The sequence below is a fragment of the Oncorhynchus keta genome, chromosome 1 (genome assembly GCF_023373465.1).
Source record: "Oncorhynchus keta strain PuntledgeMale-10-30-2019 chromosome 1, Oket_V2, whole genome shotgun sequence".
Classification (NCBI taxonomy): domain Eukaryota; kingdom Metazoa; phylum Chordata; class Actinopteri; order Salmoniformes; family Salmonidae; genus Oncorhynchus; species Oncorhynchus keta.
Window position 1 is genome coordinate 54,781,215 of NC_068421.1, and position 22,199 is coordinate 54,803,413.

The 22,199-nt window shown below is 41.5% G+C and overlaps 1 protein-coding gene across 1 annotated transcript in view; it reads right to left on the reverse strand.

Moving 5' to 3' along the window:
• Positions 1-22,199, reverse strand: part of wdr18 (WD repeat domain 18) — a 92,390-nt gene that overhangs the window by 18,217 nt on the left and 51,974 nt on the right. The window contains exon 8 of the mRNA XM_035776935.2: positions 790-956. Coding sequence (XP_035632828.1) covers positions 790-956 — 167 coding nt within the window. The remainder of the gene's footprint in view (positions 1-789; positions 957-22,199) is intronic.

Below are 22,199 nucleotides of genomic sequence, written 5' to 3' on the forward strand. Positions count from 1 at the left end.
TGTAATTTGCACGCAGCACGGCGCACGATCAGAGAGTGTGTTGTGATGACGGGCATGCCCCGGGGGCACGACGGCAATATCATTTTTTGGAAATCCTATTAGTATTAATATATTTTTTCTAATAATTCTCTGTGTTTCTTTGGCTTTCGGAGCACGGGTGAAAAGCTCATTTCTCGACAGCGACAGTTATAAACCCAGCAGCTCTGAGATTAGCCATTATGGAAATAAGCGACCTATGAGAAAGCGAGGGGAGGGAGAGCGATAGGAGGGAAAAAACTGGGCCAGCACAGTGGTAAGCGAAGGGTAGAAACCCTGAGTGGGCAGGTGGTAGGTAATTCAAAGACCCCTCCATTACCATTTCATATAGCCTTGTGTAATGGATTTTGACACTGCCAGGATTATGTGTGCCACTAACAGCTGTCTCGTCACCACATTGCAGCAATTCATTTAGAGTGGGTGGTTACAGGGAGAAGTAAAGTTACCTACAGTAAGCAAAAACAGATGCTTACTATACATATACTTAAATTCTAATCCCCTCAAGGCATGGATTTATTGCAAGAGATATTGACACCAGGTATGTCAATAAACTGCCAGGTCGTGCTCATGATTGTCCTGTGATATCAGTGATGGGACAGCTGCTTATAACTGACAAACATCGAACAAATTCAGATTAAATACCTTACCTTCTCATTCCCTTTTAAAATCACAGCGGCAACGATTTAGCTACGGCGGCCCACCGCTACTAAATAAATATAGGAGAAACACTGATGATAAACCAAAAATTATGACCTGGTTGTGGGGGGCCAGGCGCAGGCACACTCCTCCGGTCTCCACGCCCTCGCCCTGTTCTGAGGGGTTGAGGTGGCGGCTGAAGCGGGGCAGGGGTATGCCCGGGCGGCTGTCAGGCAGGAACATGTTGGCAGGGGCAGGGATGATGAGGGCATTTGTGACTGGACCTGTGAGGGAGAGAGGAGTAAGAGTAAGGAGAGGGAAGGGCACAGGCAGAACTGGCGAGGGAGAGAAGGAAAGAAAAAGAGATGAACATGAACACCCTCAGCCCCCCCGCTTGTAATTATCTAAGTGGGGGAGACGTTTTCTTTATGTGCTCCATCATTCCCTCCCTCCCCCCACCGTGTTCACATCCGCCATAACTGGGGCATGGTCAGAGTTTTACAAGAGACTTTGAACAGTGTCATTGATGCTGAGCGTAACGAGATACCCGGAAAACCCGGCTCTCGTTTCCCATTAAAAAGCTTAAGAGAACACTCTTCCACTCTTCGCTTTAAGGAGTTGATTATTTTTTTTAAACGCACCAAGGTCGAGGAGCACCCAGGCTTCTTAAAGTGATGGGGCAAAATAGATCCAAGCTTCTGTTTGTCCTTTTGATGAGTTTGTGCTGTCAAGCGCTTTGGAAAGCAAGCATGAGCTGTCGTTTTCTACTACGTCCATACAAACAGCAAGCAATCTACATCATGAAGTTGTACATGATAGTTGAAGTGCTTCTAAAGAATCGAAGCGGCACGCCGCCAACCTGCAAACCTCACCTGCCTTGAAGGGAATGAGGAAAGATGAAACTGGAGAGGGGGAAATCGAGGACTTGAACTAGAAATCTCTACTTGGCCCACAACCCTTCGACTGGCCTTCCTTACTTAAGGCAGAGATTTGCTTTCTAAAACGGAAAGAATAACTTTCCCACAAAGCCCACGCCCTGTCAATATTTTTTTTTTTACGATGCCTTACATGAGCTTTAGTGCTCTTAAACTCAAACAGACAATCTTTTATATGCCTATTACTGTCAGTCTTCCACAAGCGGCCATCAAATCATCCGAATTGCCCATCTGTCCTCCAGGATAGAAACATCTTCCCCAGGGTATTGGCGGCTAGACGGGGAGGGGGGATTTCAGCAGGGGCATCCAGGTATCTTCTGCATGCCCTGAATCGAGCGCTAGTTCACAAGAAACTAATGGAGAATATAAATTCGATGGGGGCTCTGACACAGACTAATTCCAACTGATGGCCTTAGGTGAGAACCATTTCAGCACAGAGAGGACCATAATCACAAATCATTGCGCCACTGAGCTCCTATGGTGACTCCTTTTTCACATAACCAAAATAGAAAAAAAGGCCAAGGCTAAAATAGAGTTGCAATACACCAAGTCAGAAGGGATCTAAATGTATGATAAACCTAGGCTGGGTTTATCTATTATCAAACACAAAAGCTAAGTTTTAACTTAGAAATAGGCAGGTCTGAAGCCGAAAAAAAAGGACATTAACATGAGCCCCACAAGGCCTACTTCATCCATGCTCTAGCAAGGTTTTCCAGCACACAACTTTGACCTACTACAGTAGCTATGTTGGTGTACTGTACTTCAAACTTGTGTAGGCAGGTTGCTTAGGATTCAAACATTTTCAAACCTAATTCATATTCTTAGAGGAGGTGCTCCCACAACAATGTGATTTATACCACATACAATATAGAGCTGGGCAATATGGATAAAAATCCAAATCTTGATAAATTGCCTAAATTGATGCGATAACGATAAATAGAACGATACGTTTATAACATTGTGCACAACAGTTTGTTTAATATTTTTTTATTATACTTTAAAACTAGTCCTACTAGTTTGATGGTTGCAGCCATTAATGGTCCCATTAACAATCACCCATATTAGCGAAATTATTTAATTAGAAATGTCACATTGCTTTAGTATAAGCTACTTATCGTAATGAAAAACTTCAGCAAAATGCTTGCGATAAGTGATCAGTAAGGTCGGTGTCAATAATTTTTGGTTTATCATCAGTGTTTCCCCTATATTTATTTAGAAGCGGTGGGCCGGCGAGGATTTAAAATAATAATAATAATTGGGATGGTAAACTTAAACGACTAAAGCCAGATAGAAAGTACGTAGAAAAGATAATGGAGCTATATCTTCTCTAGATAAGATACTCTTTGAGAACTAACAAGATAAAATACTTTTGTTGCTTGAGTCACTCAGATGGCATCAGAACACAGCATAAGTCATGTCAAAATGTGAACAATTGCAGGAAATTTTATCTCAGAGGAGGGCATTTAATATTTTAGATCGGAGACCGCACCGTTGGCCATGCCCACTACAATGGTATGATACATCAGGTATGATATGGCAGACATACTTGCTGTCTTGTAACCTTAATACATAATATAATACATATATGTATAATACATATAATAGCGCAATGAACATGTGAATTTGATATTTGATATTAAGCCCAACTTTAAAAGGAAAACACAACGCAGACCAAACTGATAAATCAATAGATCTGAGTTTCGTATATACAGTAGAAGTCTATGTTACTCAATAACACTATAATATTCAGAGCGACTTACAAAAATGTTTCACCTTGTAGGGTCGGGGATTCGAACCAGCGACCTTTTGGTTACTGGCCCAACGCTCTAACCACTAGGCTACCAGATGTGCAATCTACTTGACTGGTCCTCGAAAGCATAGATATCTTTCTATCTTGTCCGTCCTAGCTGGCTGGAGGCCAGCATTCATTAGTCGAGATGAGTCATTTCACAACATTTGTTTTTTATTAGGTCATCAACATCCATTTGGAACATCCCTCATCTCACTCTTAGGTTTACATTAATCAGCTCTGTATCGCACAGTGGAGTACGCTCTACGCACATTCCTTTCGTCTCCGGTGCATCGTAAGAGAAGGTAATCAGGGTAATCTGTCAAGTTACGTGAATAAGTCTTTGGGTGTTGTAGCCCAGGAGCAATCATACTTGACTTGGGTGAAAATGGTCAAAACATTGTTAGCCATTCTAACATCATGAGAAGACTTGACTTTTTGGCAGCATTAAATCCGTCTGCAGCTATCCATCCTACTTTACATTCTCATGTAATTCCCGGAGGTTAGAGAGAGGGGCAGTGAAAGAAAGTGTGTCAGAGATCGAAAAGAAAAATGGAATCATTCAAATGAACGTAGGATATAGCATCAAACGTCATTGCATATGCAAACGCAAATTAACTCCCTGTCTCTTGAGACGCTAAACTCAGACCCAAAAAGTGCCGACTGGAATCAAATTGCCAGTCGTGCGTTGGCGTAGTTGGCTGAGCTTCACTGTAAAATTGCTGCAGTCAAGAAGACAAATACCTCAATAAAAACAAAAAGGTTCCCTCAGTGCGCCCATGCAATCTAATTAACTGGCCCCGCTTAGTTAGCATCATAGACTGAAAAATAAACACCAGTGGAAAAGAGAAAGTATTCATGAGTAGAATATGGACATCTTGAGGGAGCATGTACTGTACACAAGCTGACACTGTAGTTCTAATCTATCAAGGGCAGATAAAACACCCAATGGAAAGCGCTCCAGGATTAATGCTACTCCTTAAAGGGGTGTATGACACATTTTAACAGGGCAAACTGTTACAAAACTCAACAACCACCCAGTAGCCTATTCACAACCAATCGCAATCTCATTTCCCCTCATTTTAAAAACACCTTTTTATGTGCATTTTTAGAGGCATTCTGAAACAATTGCTCTGTGACATATCTCTAGGGGAACCACCTAGTGCACTTGCCATAGAACATATCGGTGTCATCTCTATGGCACTGGCACTGCAAAAGAATTGCACACATGCTCAGCATTTTAGACAGTGTAGCTATCCTATGACATTATTTTGCAACAAAATGTTCTGACAATCAAATTACACGTCAAGTTTTCGATAGCGTGATAAATAGACACGGTGATTTTCAAGGTATTGGCCTATTCATCACAGCTGTAATATCATAATAATAACCAGCAGTTTGTAATGTAAAACATGAGCGGCAGGGATGGATTGATCAGTGCTTGTTCATTACAACATACAACCCGTTAGCTGTCGAACTCAATGCCTATCCAGGGGACTAGCCTACCTAGGGCTGTGGCGGTCATGAAATGTTGTCGGCCGGTGATTGTCAGGCAAATAACTGACAGTCTAAATGGTGATTGACCGTTATTTCAAATAAATATGTTCAGCATCTCTGGCATCCACGCATAGCCTACTGATGCAGACCTTTGGAACATCTACATTTTGAAAAGTCAAATAAATCTATTTAACATAGCCTATGACATCACAAAAAGAATCTATACAATTTATTTTAGGCAGGTATAAAGAAACATTATGTGAAGAATATGTAGCCTATTTCAGAAGAACAGAATAGCATATTCGGAGTCCTTATGTTATGCCCTGATCTGGCTATGCCATATGGCTGTGGGCTACACTAGTTCATTTAGCAGGCAAGACTTGCTCATAATTCATGTGGTATTATTTTATAGTAAGACAATGGAATATAGCTGAATAAAATAGAAAGGATATTTTTATCAAATGATTTCAGAGGGAATGCGCACATGCGGGTATTCTGTGTTAATAACATTCAAAACTCATATATATATATATATATATTTTTACATGTGATTGTGCAATGACTGGGCTTCTAAGAACACGTTTCACCAGGCTCTCTGTAGACTATGGGCTCTCCAACAGTGTTCCAGGGGTCTTGGGCTTATAGGCTACGTTATGAGTTATTTGGCCACTTATCAAAACATATGGGCTAGGCGACATGATGCATGCGAATACGATACAATTTTTAAAAATGCATGCGATGTTTCATGCCTTGGTCTGCACACACTGGGCAACATTCACAAGTGATAATATTTTCACCCATCAGACTATTCTGAAATTAATCTTGTTTTTACATATACTAAATAATGTGTGATTTAGAATGGTCCCTTATCATGTACCATTGGGAATAGGGACAGGGTAAAAAAAAAAGTGTCATCCATATGCACTTGAAATGTCCAGTGATTAATTTTCATGCCAGGCAGGTAGGCTGCACCAGTTGTAAAGGGAAGCAATGTGCTTAATATTAGGAAAGTTGAGAAATAAATATAGTAAGCTGATGGGATCCTCCTCTTTTTAATAAAGGCCATCAAAACTCCTTTCTCACGAAATTGCATAGCCTATAGAAATGTTGTGCAACATGGGCTTATAGGAACACTTATTTCATTCCATGCACCAACCAGCCATGAGGATTTGTCTCTTGTTTTACAACAGGTGATCCTATCCCGCTCAAACTCAATGCCAGGGCTCTCATGAATTGTTTGATTTGCATTGACGTGATGGTAATATGGTCATAGTAACAGCCCTAAGCCTTCTCATACGTCCAAAAGATTACTGACTGGGAGTGTACAGTCATAAACTATGAATGCTAGCTGCCCACAGCCTCATCTTAAAAAACAACATGGTCTCTTCCTAGAAAACTCCTCGGACCAGCTAGCCTATTATTCAAGCTATTATTGGAGGGATAGCACAGCACACAAACAAGGCAGAGAGAGAGAGCGAGCGAGAGCGAGAGGGGTTAGTATCCCATGGGATCACTGGGTAGGGGGGATATAGCTGCGCACATTTTCCACCTCTCAAAACGTAGGCTACTTCTAATAAAGTTAACAAAGCAATCGCCAGTCCAGCTAGCTAGCTAGTGTAATGAATAGCCAGATGCTGATATGTCAATAACAAAAAATGTGTAAAGCTGGGGGACATTGAAATCAAATGCGCCATTCTCCTGACTGATGGACCGGGCGCCACTTATGAGACGCGAGTGCCCTCGTCTCTACATTTCAATGCCACAGAAAACTTCCAGTAACTAGTGTTACTGTAAACTAGACTAATTACTGTACTGTGGTCACAGTATTGACAACAGAAATGCTACGATAATTTCAATAAAGAAGTTAAAAAAGGGAAAAGCTACCTTTGGCTGGCATTCACGTTCCAATAGGCCTAAATAGGGCTAGGCGATAGTGCCTAATAATCATATTTGTAGAATAATAGCGAAGACATCAACACTATGAAATAACACATATGGAACCATGTAGTAACCAAAAAGTGTTAAACCAAAATTAATTTGAGGTCTTTCAAAGTAGCCTTAAGAGCTTTGCAAACTCTTGGCATTCTCTAGACCAGCTTCACCTGGAATGATTTTCCAAGAGTCATGAAGGAGTTCACACATATGCTGAGAAGTTGTTGGTTGCTTTTCCTTCAGTCTGCGGTCCAACTCATCCCAAACCATCTCAATTGGGTTGAGGTCGGGTGATTGTGGAGGCCAGGTCATCTGACGCAGTACGCCATCACTCTCCTTCTTGGTAAAAAAAATCCCTTTGGGTAATTGTCCAGTTGAAAAACAAATGATAGTGGGACTAAGCGCAAACCAGATGGGATGGTGTATCACTGCAGAATACTATGGTAGCCATGCTGGTTAAGTGTGCCTTGAATTCTTAATAAATCACAGACAGTGTCACCAGCGAAGAACGCCCACACCACCTCCTCCATGCTTCACAGTGGGAACCACACATCCATTCAACTACTCTGCGTCTCACAGACACGGCGGTTGGAGCCAAAAATCTCAAATTTGGACTCATCAGACCAAAGGACAGATTTCCACTGGACTAAATGTCCACTGCTCATGTTTCTTGGCCCAAGCAAGTCTCTTCTTATTATTGGTGCCCGCTAGTAGTGGTTTCGTTGCAACAATTTGACCATGAAGGCCATGAAGGCCTGATTCACGCAGTATCCTCTGAACAGTTGATGTTGAGATGTATCCGTTACTTGAACTCTGAAGCATTTATTTTGGCTGCAATCCGAGGTGCAGTTAACTGTAATTAACTTATCCTCTGCAGCAGAGGTAACTTTGAGTCCTCCTTTCCTGTGGCGGTCCTCATGAGAGCCAGTTTCATCATAGAACTTTTTGCGACTGCACTTGAAGAAACTTTCAAAGTCCTTGACATTTTCCGGAATGACTGACCTTCATGTCTTAAAGTAATGGACTGTCATTTCTCTTAGCTTATTTGAGCTGTTCTTGCCATAATATGGACTTGGTCTTTTACCAAATAGGGCCATCTTCTGTATACCACACCTAACTTGTCACAAACGCATCAAGGAAAGAAATTACACAAATTAACAAGGCAAACCTGTTAATTGAAATGCATTCAGGGTGACTACCTCATGAAGCAGGTTGAGAGAATGCCAAGAGTGTGCAAAGCTGTCATAAAGGGTGGCTACTTTCAAAAATCTCAAATATATTTTGATTTGTTTAACACATTTTTGGTTACTACATGATTCTGTCATGACTTTGGCCTGGGGTTAGGTTTATGACAGTCATAAATACCTCTCCCCCTTTTCCTCTCTCTACCCTACTGATGTTATATTTGAAAACCCCTCGGTTAACATAGAGATTCTGGGAACATATCAGAAGGTGGGGGGGAAATGGTAATCTGGTAATCCAATCAATTGATCATATGCAGTGGTACTTAATGAATATGATGTCAGTTCGGTTGTCATCTGAGACATTCTCATCAATAAGACGACAAACACTAGTTTGGATTCACATGGAATTGTTCAATTTAAATGTTTAAATATGAAATTCTCTGATGGGATGAAATGTGATTTTAGCTTCTAAAATGTGAATATTGGGTTTTCATGAGTGAATTAGGCCCGACTCAGTGGCCCGCCCACGTGAAGAGACATAGGTTGTAAACTATGAAACACACCCCTTTTCTCCCTCCACTATATACAGTGGGGCAAAAACGTATATAGTCTGCCACCAATTGTGCAAGTTCTCCCACTTAAAAAGATGAGGCCTGTAATTTTCATCATAGGTACACTTCAACTATGAAAGACAAAATGAGAGAAAAAAAATCCAAAAAATCACATTGCGGGATTTTTAATTAATGAATTTAATGAATTTATTTGCCTGCCATATGAGTTCTGTTATACTCAGACATCATTCAAACAGTTTTAGAAACTTCAGAGTGTTTTCTATCCAATACTATGCATATATTAGCAACTGTGACTGAGGAGCAGGCTGTTTACTCTGGGCACCTTTCATCCAAGCTACTCAATACTGCCCCTGCAGCCATAAGAAGTTTAACTGACTTGCCAAGTTAAATAAAGGTTTTTAAAAAATGTTTTTACCTAGAGTTAAAATATCTCTGGCTTAGATAGTGACCGTTTTCCTGGTTGAGTGGGGTCTCCGCAGTTTTGTCAGATGGTCTATGTCATCTGAGGAAAGTCTTTGGTGGAGCTACAGATCAGAACTGTCGCTGAAAAATGAATTGTCTTTTCTGTATGGACTTAAAAATCTTAATTTAACATGACAAACTTCATGCCATCATTGTTTGATCTAGCACGGATGGCTACCTGTAACAAGCAAAAAAAAAAAAAGCAAGCCGTTTTTTCCTGAAATTTGTCGTGTTACGATGTTCCTGTAGAGGAAAAGTGATACAATCATATTTGGTTCAGGATGAAGGGTCAACAAAACAAATAACCTGAACGAATGAGAAAGTGTTGGAAAAGAAGGTAGGGAAATAGAGTGAATGGGCAGAGAAGGAGAGGGGGTGGGGGATCGAGAGTGCGTTTGCCAGTTCAGCCAGGCTTGTAGGACAAACATGTGGCAGTGAGACAGACCCCCCTTTTGTTCCAGCTACATTATTGAAAATACTTTGAGGAAATTCCCCAAAGGAATTTGGGTACAGTAAAAATTTTGGATTCCTGCCTTTGACAAAACGGCTTGCAATATTGCCCTATACTCACCAGTACAACCCCGGTAAACATAATACCACAAACAGTAACTCTCAGTTTTGATATTAGACCTATGCAGTTAACAAAAAGCCTACTACACACCGCATTGACGTACCACTGAAAGCTGTGTCATTTATAGCAGTGTTTAGTTATTATAAAACTTACATTTTCCTACACCAAAAACTATAGCATGCTTACAATAATGGAAGCAGGCATTGGCAAAATCTGTCGTCTCAGCTTATCAGGGTGGACACAGGAAGACAAAAAGGTGGAAAGTCACCAATTTGTCAAAGCATTAATCTTCGCTCCCACTTTAAATCTTTACATCAGCAGCTAAATTGACAAAGGGAGGGAGGGAAGCTGTAATTCCTCATCAGCGCACCCAGATTGCTGCCAGAGTCATTTCACGCCAGGGGAGGGAGGTTAAAAAGGAAAAGAACATGGTGGGTGTTGATTTATCGCTCCCCGACGTATGCACAGAGCAGGCAACCTTTAACTGTTAAATCGCTTGGCATACCAAATCCCCTCTCAAGGGAGAGTTGTTGCTTAGGAAGCGCACAGCCATATAGACTCGGCAACTCTGCCTGGCATTTCACTCTGAAAGTGGAGACCCAAAACTAGTCAGTTGAGCGCGTTTGTTTGACTCGGCCTGCTCCCCTCGTCTTTGGCCTGTCACTTTGAGGAGCTGCATTCAGACCCTTCTCCCTGGGCTCCTGAGATTAAATTCCATTGGCTAACCTCAGGAGGTCAATCTCAGAGGCTTCATTACAGATTCGCTGATTGACAAACCACTTGGGATACATACGAATTTGCTTCTATTTAAGATTGAAGAGGCATCACATCACTGATATTGAGGGTGAGACTGACAAAACGTCAATGTAATTAAAAGCTGTGTCCTCATTTGCATAGTGTCGCCAAAACACACATTACTGAGAAGAATTAATAAGGTACTGGGAGTGAACTGTAAAGTCAAAGGCTTGAGGATTGGTTAACAATCGCAACTAGGCCTACAAAAATCTTGGTAGCCGGTTACATTTGTTGAATAATTTCTGTTTAAATCAACATAAGATTGAGCGAGAGGTGGATGAGGTAAACCGGCCAGAGTCTAAATCCATTTTAAGAAATTCTGACATGGTTGACTCAATTCTCTTGGTCGAGAACCACCTTTTTGTGACAGATTTTGCCTGGGCTTTTCTGCTGTTTTTTAATTGTTTTTTTTATCGCTCTGGTGAAAATGTTACAATTATGTGGAACATTAAAAAAAATCTGTACTCAAAATAATTGATCAAAAAGGCAGTAGTTTCAAAACACTAAGCACATTTTCAATTGACTAAGTACATAAAAGTCACTTTTTAACCAAACTTAAAATCAGTGTTTCATCTAGAAATACATGTTTCACATGTTCATATAAAAGTTATTTCCTTTCCCAATGCAATGCACACATTACTTTTGGTATGATTCTCCTCTTTTGTTAAAGAAAGAAACGAAGGGGGGCTGGTACTATTTAAATGAAGCTGCCAGTTGAGGACTTGTGAGGCATCTGTTTCTCAAACTTGATACTAATGTACGTCTTGCTCAGTTGTGCACCGGGGCCTCACACTAACTATTCTGGTTAGAGCAAGTTTGCACTGTTCTGTGAAGGGAGTAGTACACAGCATTGTACGAGATTGTCAATTTCTTGCAGGGAATAGCCTTCATTTCTCAGAACACACAAATGCTTATGCTCCAGATACTCAATTAGTTTAAAGAAGGCACGTTTTATTGCTTCTTTAATAAGCACAGGTTTTCAGCTGTGCTAACAATTGCAAAAGTGTTATCTAATGATCAATTAGCCTTTTAAAATTATAAACTTGGATTAGCTAACAACGTTCCATTGGAACACAGGAGTGATGATTGCTGATAAATGGGCCTCTGTACGCCTATGTAGATATTCCATTAAAAATCTGCCATTTCCAGCTACAATAGTCATTTCCAACATTAACAATGTCTACACTGTATTTCTGAAAGCAAACCATTTTTTTGCATTTCTTTCAAAAACAAGGACATTTCTAAGTGACCCCAAACTTTTGAACGGTAGTGTATATTTCACAGTAAACTTATATTTCGGATCAATGGTTGTATGGTGAAAGATGTCTACAAACAAAATGAATGCAAAATGAAAGGTTTTGAATGTAAGACGTTGCTGCATTACAAGTGTTACCAGTTTGGAGTTTTGTACTAAGAGTTTTGAAAATTCACCACATAATGGTGAAAATAGTACCGAAGCGATAAAAAAAACGAAGAACAACTACATTTGCATCTTGGGGGTGTGGTTCGATGTGGGTGTGTTATATTCGCTATATCGTACCCTGGCAGCTTTTGCTTGTCCCTCCTTAGCCACAACATAGCCACTGCTACTTTGCCCTGAAAAAAGATAACTACACCTCCCTTGATCTGACATTTTTGCAGAGGCGGCATTGGTCGCACAATTTTACATCTAGCTATGGTGTTATGTGATTGAAAGAGCAGTATTTCTCAATTTAGAAAATGTGCATGAAAACCACTCAGTGCATACAGTATAGAGTTTGCTGCTGCAGTTAGCTGACCCAACATTGCTTAGAAACATGCTGTTAGTATGGACTGATTTCTGAGAACATTAATATTTTCAAGTGGCAAGTGTGCATCATCTCATTTGAATTCTCATTTTGCCTAAAACAATGGCAGACTCAAGTGATCACTGTCAAACATATCATCAAGTGTCCACTTGACAAAAGGGCTGAGGGGCCATGTGTTCTTTAAACATAACATTGGCGATGTGTTGTCTTATGTAAACAAGTTAGAGGTGCTACACAATGGGCAGGTCAGGTCTGTGTCACTGTCTAGGTTGATTCTGCTGCTACGATTGGATAGAGTGCGATCAGCCCAGCTGTTTTTTCTGTGCATGACAATTCTCCCTAGCCCAGTTCCCATTCCGTGTTCATGGGCCTGATTGAAATCAAAAGCCAACAGTCAAATATCTAGGAACATCCCAGTTTCTCAATCTCACAAAAAACTGATTTGGAAGATACTGACCTTATGACCAAAATTATTTTATTTACAATTGTAGTGCATTTTGACAGTAGAATTAAATGATTGACTTATATTGATACGACACAGGCCATTTTCAACTCGAGTTTGTGCTTGAGTTTAGCTCCTCTTTAAAGTAAAAATGTAACACCTGCATGAGACAGGAAACCAAACTGCTTTCTCAACTAAATTGCCAGTGGGTAGGTTGTTCTGTCTTCTGAGATTCAGCATCAACATTTCTGCTGGATCATTATTTACCTTGTCATGATGTTCAGCAGAAAAGAAGATTAATCTACGAGAGAATGAATATTGTATTACCAGAAGTCACTTGGACAGGCTCAGCCTTCTGCTACACAAGCTTTAACATTTGATGTGGTGTGCTAAATTGCCATACTCATTGAGCAGGAAAGCCCAGTTAAAAAAACTAAATTAAACTGCGGCTCTACTTTCATGTTTGGAAGGAGCACAGCTTTATGTCCCAATTTTTGTTAGTCTTTCAGCCAACAAGGTAATTGAATAATGCATTTGCATCATGGGAAATCTCAAGTGGGGAAGAAAGACAAAGACAGACAAAGACAGAAAGAGAAAAAAAAGAGATGGCGAACGGCGAGAGAGGGGTGGAGCGAGTGAGATGAGGGACAGCGAAACAGCGAGAGCGAGAGACGATGAGCGAGAGACGGCGAGAGAGAGAGACGGCGAGAGAGAGAGGGAGAGACGGCGAGAGAGAGAGAGAGAGACGGTGAGAGAGAGAGAGAGAGACGGTGAGAGAGGAATGTCAAAAAAGGAAAAGGGGGGAGGAAGAAAAAGAGACAGAAACCATGCAAGCAATCAAGCGATTGAGTGGGTCAGCCAGAGAGAGAACGAGAGAGAATCGTATTTGCATAATAAGAGTTTACGTTAATTGAAAAGTCCTATTTTAATAGTTCTTGTTGGATTGTGAGTGTTTCTCATTTTGAATGTAAAAAAAATCAGTTATGAATTTTTTTTACGTTGCATGTTGGAATTTACAATGCTTGAAGTCCTTTTCAGGAGACTGAAAAGACTTCCACAGCTGCACCATCGAGAGCATCCTGACTGGTTGCATCACTGCCTGGTATGGCAACTGCTCGGCCTCTGACTGCAAGTAACTACAGAGGGTAGTGAGTATGGCCCAGTACATCACTGGGGCCAAGCTTCCTGCCATCCAGGACCTCCATACCAGGCAGTGTCAGAGGAAGGCCCTAAAAATGGTCCAAGACTCCAATCACCCTAGTCATAGACTGTTCTCTTTGCTACCGCATGGCAAGCAGTACCGGAGCACCAAGTCGAGGTCCAAAGGGCATCTTAACAGCTTCTACCCCCAAGCCATAAGACCCCAGAAAAGCTCATCAAAGGGCTACCTAGACCCCTCTTTTACAGTGCTGCTACTCTCTGTTTATTATCTATGCATGGTCACTTTAACTCTACCTACATGTACATATTACCTCGACTAACCGGTGCCCCTGCACATTGACTCTATACCGGTACCCCCTGTATATAGCTTCACTTGTTATTGTACTGCTGCTGTTTAATTGTTTTATTTTTATTTTTGTTTCTTTTAACTTAACACTTATTTTAAAGTATTGTTGGTTAACTTCAGGGTAGGGTCCTTTTTTCTCAATTTCCGCCTGACTAAACTGCCTGTTAATTGGTACCATTGGATAGAAAACACTTTGGAGTTTGTAGAAATGTTAAAATAATGTATGACTATAACACAATAAATATGGTTGGAGAAAATCCAAAGAAAAACCAACCGCCAATAAAAAAAATTGAGAGCCCATGCTTTTACAATGGAAAGTATATGGGGAATATTCCTATGGCTTCCAATAGATGTCAACAGTCTTTGTTCAAGGTTTCAGGCTCGTTTCTTCCAAAACGAGGAAGAAGTATGAGTTTTAGTACTGGGACTCAGAGTTGGAAATCAGTCTGTGCGCGTGCGACGAAGAGGACGCACACCTGCTAATATTGTTTTCCTACTGAACATACTGCTTTCCGTATGAAATATTAGTTTAATTACATTTTAGGGTACCTTAGGATTAAATAGAAACGTGTTTTGACTTGTTTTAACAAAGTTTAGCTGTAGCTTTTTGGATTCCTTTCTCTGCATGTAGAACGAGCGGATTACTCAAATCGAGGGCGCCAACTAAACAGACCTTTTGGGACAAAGAGAAGGATTTTATCTAACAAACTGACACTACATGTTGTAGCTGGGACCCGTTGGATTGCAAATCAGAGGTAGATTTTCAAAAAGTGAATATTACATTTTTATCAAGCCTGTGCAAAAATATGTGGAAACGGGGCTCCGCAACAACACGGCTGGGATGGTATTCTTCGGCTTGCAAGCGTCCCCCTTTTCCTCCAAACATAAAGATGGTCATTAAGGCCAAACAGTTCCATTTTGGTTTTGTCAGACCAGAGGACATTTTTCCAAAAAGTACGATCTTTGTCCCCATGTGCAGTTGCAAACCGCAGTCTGGCTTGATGGCGATTTTGGAGCAGTGGCTTCTTCCTTGCTGAGCGGCCTTTCAGGTTATGTCTATATAGGACTCGTTTTACTGTGGATATGTACCCGTTTCCTCCAGCATCTTCACAAGGTCCTTTGCTGTTGTTCTGGGATTGATTTGCACTTTTCACACCAAAGTACATTCATCTCCAGGAGACAGAACACATCTCCTTCCTGAGCAGTATGACGGCTGCGTGGTCCCATGGTGTTTATACTTGCGTACTATTGTTTGTACAGAAGAGCGTGGTGCCCTCAGGTGTTCGGAAATTGCTTACAAGGATGAACCAGACTTGTGGAGGTCTACAATTTATTTTCTGAGGTCTTGGCTGATTTCTTTTGATTTCCCCATGATGTCAAGCAAAGAGGCACTGAGTTTGAAGGTAGGCCTTGAAATACATCCAAGGGTACACCTCCAATTGACTCAAATGATGTAAATTAGCCTATCAGAAGCTTTTAAAGCCATGACATCAGTAAGTCGCTTTGGATAAAAGCGTCTGCTAAATGGCATATATTATTATTATATTATTTAAAAGCACAGTAGTGTAACTTAGTGTATATAAACTTCTGACCCACTGGAATTGTGATACAGTGAATTATAAGTGAAATAATCTGTTTGTAAACAACTGTTGGAAAAATTACTTGCGTCATGCACCAAGTAGATGTCCTAACCGACTTGCAACAAGAAACGTATGGAGTGGTTGAAAAACAAGTTTTAATGACTCCAACCTAAGTGTATGTAAACTTCCGACTTCAACTGTATCTAGGACTAAATATCAGCAACACAGGTAGCTTCCACAGGGCTGTGAATGAGCTGAGAAACAAAGCAAGGAGAGCAATGACATTAAAAGGAACATATTTTTAAATCTAATTAGAATCTGGCTCAAAATGTTCCAATCAGTTATATAACCAATTGCTCTATATGGCAGCTAAGTATGGGGTCCGCTCTCTAATAATGAATGTACCAAATGGGACAAACATCCAATCGAAATACTGCATGCGGCGTTTTGCAATACTTGTTCTTTGCAACACACTCCAAATAACACATGTAGAGCAGAATTGGGCCAATACCCCCTCCTTATTGAAATCCACTGTTACAACCATCTAAAAACAAGTGAACCCAAAATATTCCATCACATAGCTCTGCAATATCAAGAGATGAAATCAGAGAAGAGTCCCCTCAGCCAGATGGTTGTGAGGCTCAGTTCACTAACCCAAACCAACCCCATAGAGTCTCAAGACATCACTCAGAAAATCTGGCCCAACCAAATCATCACAAAGCAAAAATAAATATATATATCAACTATTGGAAAGACACCACCAAAGAATCTAAGTAAACGTCAATGCTATTTGGCTCTAAACAGTCTGCCACCACCGTGACTGATAGAAAACTGAAGAAAACACTGACTAGGTACAGACTCAGTGAGCACAGTCTGGCTATAGAGACCGGTCGTCACAGGCAAACCGGTCTGCCCAGAGAGTACAGGCTGTGCTCACTCTGCTCCGGGGGAGAGGTAGACACAGAGCTGTATTTCCTATTACACTGTGACAAATACTCAGACCTAAGAGAATATTTATTTCCCAAAATTATAATTTCAGGAAAGAATTTGAAACTATAAAAGACTAAGTAATGTGCAGTTTTGGCAGCCAAATATGAATCCTCCTGCCACAACCTGAGGGACAGCCATTGAAAAGTACAATGTAATGTTAATAATATTTCCCATTTATAGTTTTGTCATGTGGCTTCTCAGTCATGTTGAGGTTAGTTTACTACTATTGCGTTAATGTGTTGTCATTAATATTGCTTTTACTGTTAATGCTAATCCCATTTCCACTACTACTATTATATTTACTGTTGGTCCCACCATTTATGTTTTATGTATACTTTGACAACGTAAGTCATTTAACTTGCCATATCAATAAAGTCTATTGAATTGAGTGTGAGGAAGCGAGAGGGGGAGGGAGGGAACAGACCCACCTGTACATTAATGTGGGGATTGGGCCAATAAAAACAACAGGTTGCTGTTCATTTATCAGCACAAAAATACAATCCACAAAGTCTAACAAACCAGATATATTATGAATAATAAAGGTCAGTGGGGGGAGGGGAAGACAAGGGCAACATTGTGCTAATAAGGACTGCGATAAACCTGCGTAAATAGGAAGTAGATTTGCTCTCCTCCTGCCTTAGTCCCTCCCATCAACATTATGTTGATGCATATATTATGCACAGCAGCACTCGTGGTAACCAGAGTATATCAGTGCAATCCCAATCAACAGGTTTTTAATGTGGTTCCAGGGAGATTGGGCAATTTTTCCTTTTCAAGCAACAACCCATGGAGGAAGAACGGGGAAAAGGAAGCAAGTGAGCTACATGAGACTTACCTGTATTTCACAACATCTAAGCATTGGGGACCGTTTAAAATGTAGTTTGTGTATGGGGTAACTGAGGAGAGTATATTTATTCGTTGTTGTGGTAATAAGGGCTGGCTAATTATCTCCCACTCAATTACAGATATCGATCCCCGGGACTTGGCTTCCACTTGGAATTACACTAATGGTCCTGGCCCCTCCTACACACGCTCATAAATTATGCCTGCTGCCAAGCAGGGCCACGGAAGCAGGGGCGCAGCGACACGGGGAGGGGAGTGCGCAGCTCGAGCCCTGCCAAAACACTGCAGATACTCTGACGTGCATAATATCCAATCGATGCCCTAGGCGGAAACCATACAATTAGGGTCCGGGCGATTATGGAGATAATCTTACCAATTATCATGAAAGCAATATGGAGATTGGATTGTGTGTTGCACTTGCTTTAGGTCAAATCCCTGTGGTAGCGCATTCACTTGAAACCATTTGCTCAAGTTTAGAGTACTATGAAATGTGACGTGGGTTAAAAGATTAGGCACCCGAGAACAGTGTTTGGATTGTGTGCATTTTTTGGCACGTGTGAGCAGAGGAAATATCTCTGAATGATTGCATCCAATGATATGAATGTCGAGCACATTGAAATATACAACATTTGGCCCATGCACTAGCTCCATACACTAGCCAAGCAAGTCTGCAGCCACCAAACTAAACAAAGAAAATCCTGATGGGATGATATCAGAATTTCATAGACCAATGTATCCTGCCCTTTAAGGTTCACAGAGAGGATATTCAGCCACTCTTGGGAACAATGGAAGTTGATTGAAGAAAATTCTCCTTTATTATTAAAACCAATGCATTTTGGCGTGTTGCCTTCTTCAAAACCCTGTTTTGTTTGTCCATTGTACTCAAGAGTGGCTAAATCTGGCCTCCCGAGTGGCGCAGCGGTCTAAGGCACTGCATCGCAGTGTTGCACTTTGTGACATCGGCTGATGTAAAAGGGGCTTTATAAATACATTTGATGGATTGATTACGCTGTCACTACAGCCTGGGGTTCAATTCAAGGCTATGTCAATAGAGGCCGTGACCGGGAGTCCCATAGGTCGGTGCACAATTTGCCCAGTGTCGTCCGGGATGGGGGAGGGTTTGACCTGGGGGCGAATTACTTGGCTCATCTTCACTCTAGCGATTCCTTGTGGCGTGCCGGGCGCCTGCAGGCTGACTTCAGCCGTCAGTTGAACAATGTTTCCTCTGACATTGGTGCAGCTGGCTTCTGGGTTAAGCGAGCGGGTGTTAAGGGAGGTTTGTCCATTTCACCGCCCAGGAAACATGTTCAGTAACATGATTTTAACTATTTGGTTAAAAGAGACACAGTTTCCTGATACAAAACATGCAGTAAGAGAATAATTCCTTTCATAACCATCTAAACTTGTGCCAATTAACTTTGGGGTGTCCTCATTGTAATGCCAGGTCAGTATCATATGATTGCTGAGTTAGTGGTTCAGGGCAGTCTACACTGCCAGACAATTACTTCGACACAAGGCTCTTGTCCACTTCCATGCGGGATCTCCCACTCTGGCACAAACTTGAGGTGCCACTCTCAATCACTCTTTAAGCGGCATGTAACAAGAGCTGAGAAGGAAAGTGCAGAAGATTATGCCAAAGCCGTCTGTGGGAAAGTGGCAGGAGGATGTGAGAAGAGTACAGCTCCGATTTCTTCTACAGGTCCTTGGCCCGAAAGACCTTGTTAATGCACACTAGCAGTCACTAGTTTTCTATACTACAGCCGTTGTTGAGCAGTTGAGGTAGATCCTAATCTCTTTGGCATCTGATCTGGAGCTCCAGAATGCTTTCTATAAGTTTTCAAGTAAATGGCACATAACTTGAGGCAATTTGTTTGGACTGCCATGAGTAAAGGATATCATCCTCTTGGCGTTGTTAACACCGATGTCTCGTGATAGCCACGTTGTTGCTGTGCTCTTCACCTTTCAGCAGCAGTCGTTCTTTATAACTGCAAAGTGACATTTGCTGCAGCAGTGCCAACAGTTTGTAGAGTCTGTCCCTCCCCAAAAAGGTTCAAACATTGTGAGGAACGTGTGACTCATACAATTACTCAGTGTTGATGACAAAATATTGTCAAAGAGCTTCCAAACAGACCCAAAACTCAGTTGGCTGCCATAATGGACCAAGAACAAGAAAAATATTTTGTTGATACGATGCAAATCGTAACATTGGTGGGCTATTCTTGTCCATTCCCTTGAGGTTTTCAAGTCTGCCCGGTTCACCACTTTTCCAGCCCACTCCTTCCTTGATCAATGGTGGTTGCAGAAGGAATAATAGATATTAGTCGAGACAACAGCAGGCCAGTAATACTGAGCTCACAGAGACACTAAGGATTAGTGAAGTTGGCAGTTTAATCCACACAGGAGGAGCAGTGCAGACAGCAGGGGAGGGGGGGGTCGTTTGAAGTCTAAATACTGTCTCAATCAGCGGTTCGCCTTAGACGCATAGCAACAGACGTTGGATTAAGTTAATTACGATGCAGAGAATGCCAGTCACGATCACCTGTCTGTCTGTGGTGGTGAGGGCGGCGATGGTAGTGGGGTGTGTGCATGTGCGCGTGCTACGTAAGTTCCCTTATTATTCATGAGATGTGAACAAAAAATATTCATGAGAGTCAGATTTCTAGGCCAAGTCCAACATGGAGAGACCCTTCGCCTCAAGATTATGTTCTGATTGAACATTTATGTACAGGGTTAAGAACCTAGGAAGTAAGTAATTATCTCTCAAGTAGATTAATGATTTTTATCGCCTTGCTTACAAATAGGTCTAAACATTTGGCCTTTTCCTTATTTCCCCTGCTAGGTATGATGTAAGTCACTTTAAAGATACCATACAGCACTCTGTCTCAGCCAGGAGATTATAAAGAGCACGCAATGGTAGCCTACATCCTGTCCTCTGACCACTCATACAGAGTCTATCTTTTCCACCCAATGGTGCCACCACCAGACTCAAACTTTTATCGGGGACTGGTATGATCTCTCGAATAAGCCAAATGCTAAATAACTTCAACGGAAGTTAGTTTTATGGACATTGACCATACACCTAATTTCCAAAGCCACCATTCCAAAAACTTCCGGTCGCTTGTGAGCAGCTCAGATTTTCCGCCACTACTCGTCTGATTTGTGCCGGTCGAGCTGCGGAGCTTAGTGAAGATGGATAGTATGAGGGAGAGCGACGGGCCTGTGAAAGGTTTTTCTAATTGCCTTCAGGATCACGCATGCCTTCAGAGAGGGCCAATAACCGCCTTTGCTCTCCCAGAACAGAGTTGGTGAAACCGGGCTAGAGCTCGAGAGATTTACAGTGGATGTGGAGGCCGGGACCTTCTGACAACTCAATTACAGGCTGAACACACCCTCTACGCTGGCCCTTGTGGAAGACTAGGTAGGGGGGTAGGAAAATGACTGGAGACAGGTTGAGAGCCTCAGATATAATACAGCCCATGGAGCATAGACACAGTCAGGGGAGACACAGCGTTGACATCCATCAATACATTTGGGCTATAGGCAGTTGTGTTCACAGTTGACTGGTGCAAGTGTATATTACGGTCTGTTTATTTACTGCACGCAGATAGACCGTAATCTAAAGTGTGTGGTTTTCTTTCTTGTTTTGCTACTGGGTTGTTGAATGGTCAAATTATTGTCACAATCAGATTGTCATTAAAGATCATTTTCAATATCTAATTGTAATATTTCATCACGGAGTGAAATGACTGAAGAACCGCATAACAAATGACAGAAAAGAAAAAGGGTTGTTTAACTTTGTCATCTAAATTATGGCTTCGCCATTGATCAGTGTTGGACCAACACTGCCAAAGACAGACCACAACGACAAAAATATCTGTCCATTATAATCTTAGTGGTAAATCTTTGAAGCTACATATATTGAGAACAATGTAAGCTTACTACTACTTAGAAGTCATTGTTTTGTCTTCGTATTAATTCAACTGGGGGGACAGTGTGAAGCACATAAGCACTGCATTATTGCTTAACAAATACATTTCTGTCATTTAAAGGCAAGGCCTGTATTGAACACCCTCACAACAATGGCGGGCTAAAGCCCAATTCATCACCCTGATTCTCACATTCCAATACATGCCTGCTGCTTCTTGACTTGACATATTGCTTGAAGAGCTTTTCAGTGAAGAATGTACTACCTGAAAATAGGCCACTGAGAGAGGGGTTTTCGGAAGGCCCAATAATGTCAGCGGCAGAGCAGTGTTGATCAGCTCGGAGGCTTTGCAGATGGCGGTCAGCAGTGGGGAGTGTGCATTTCCGGCTGTGCGAGCAAAATGTGAGTTGTGGTGTGTGTAATAAATAAACCCTGTGAAGTAAACCGTTGGTCAAGACACAGTATGACCCTCTCAGCCTTCTCCCCAGAAAGTCAGATGACTGCAGAGTAAGCGCGGGCAGTATACCGTATACTGGGGTATTTGGAAATAGCCACGGGATGGTTTTTCAATAACATTAATACCATTGAAACTGTTTCTTTGAAGTTATTTAATAAATGTGACATTTTGTAGCTACTTTATGTAAATACGTTAGGAGATAAAGATACAGTTCTTCATTTTATCCGTCACATCATTTTTTTAAATGAAGCTTACCAGT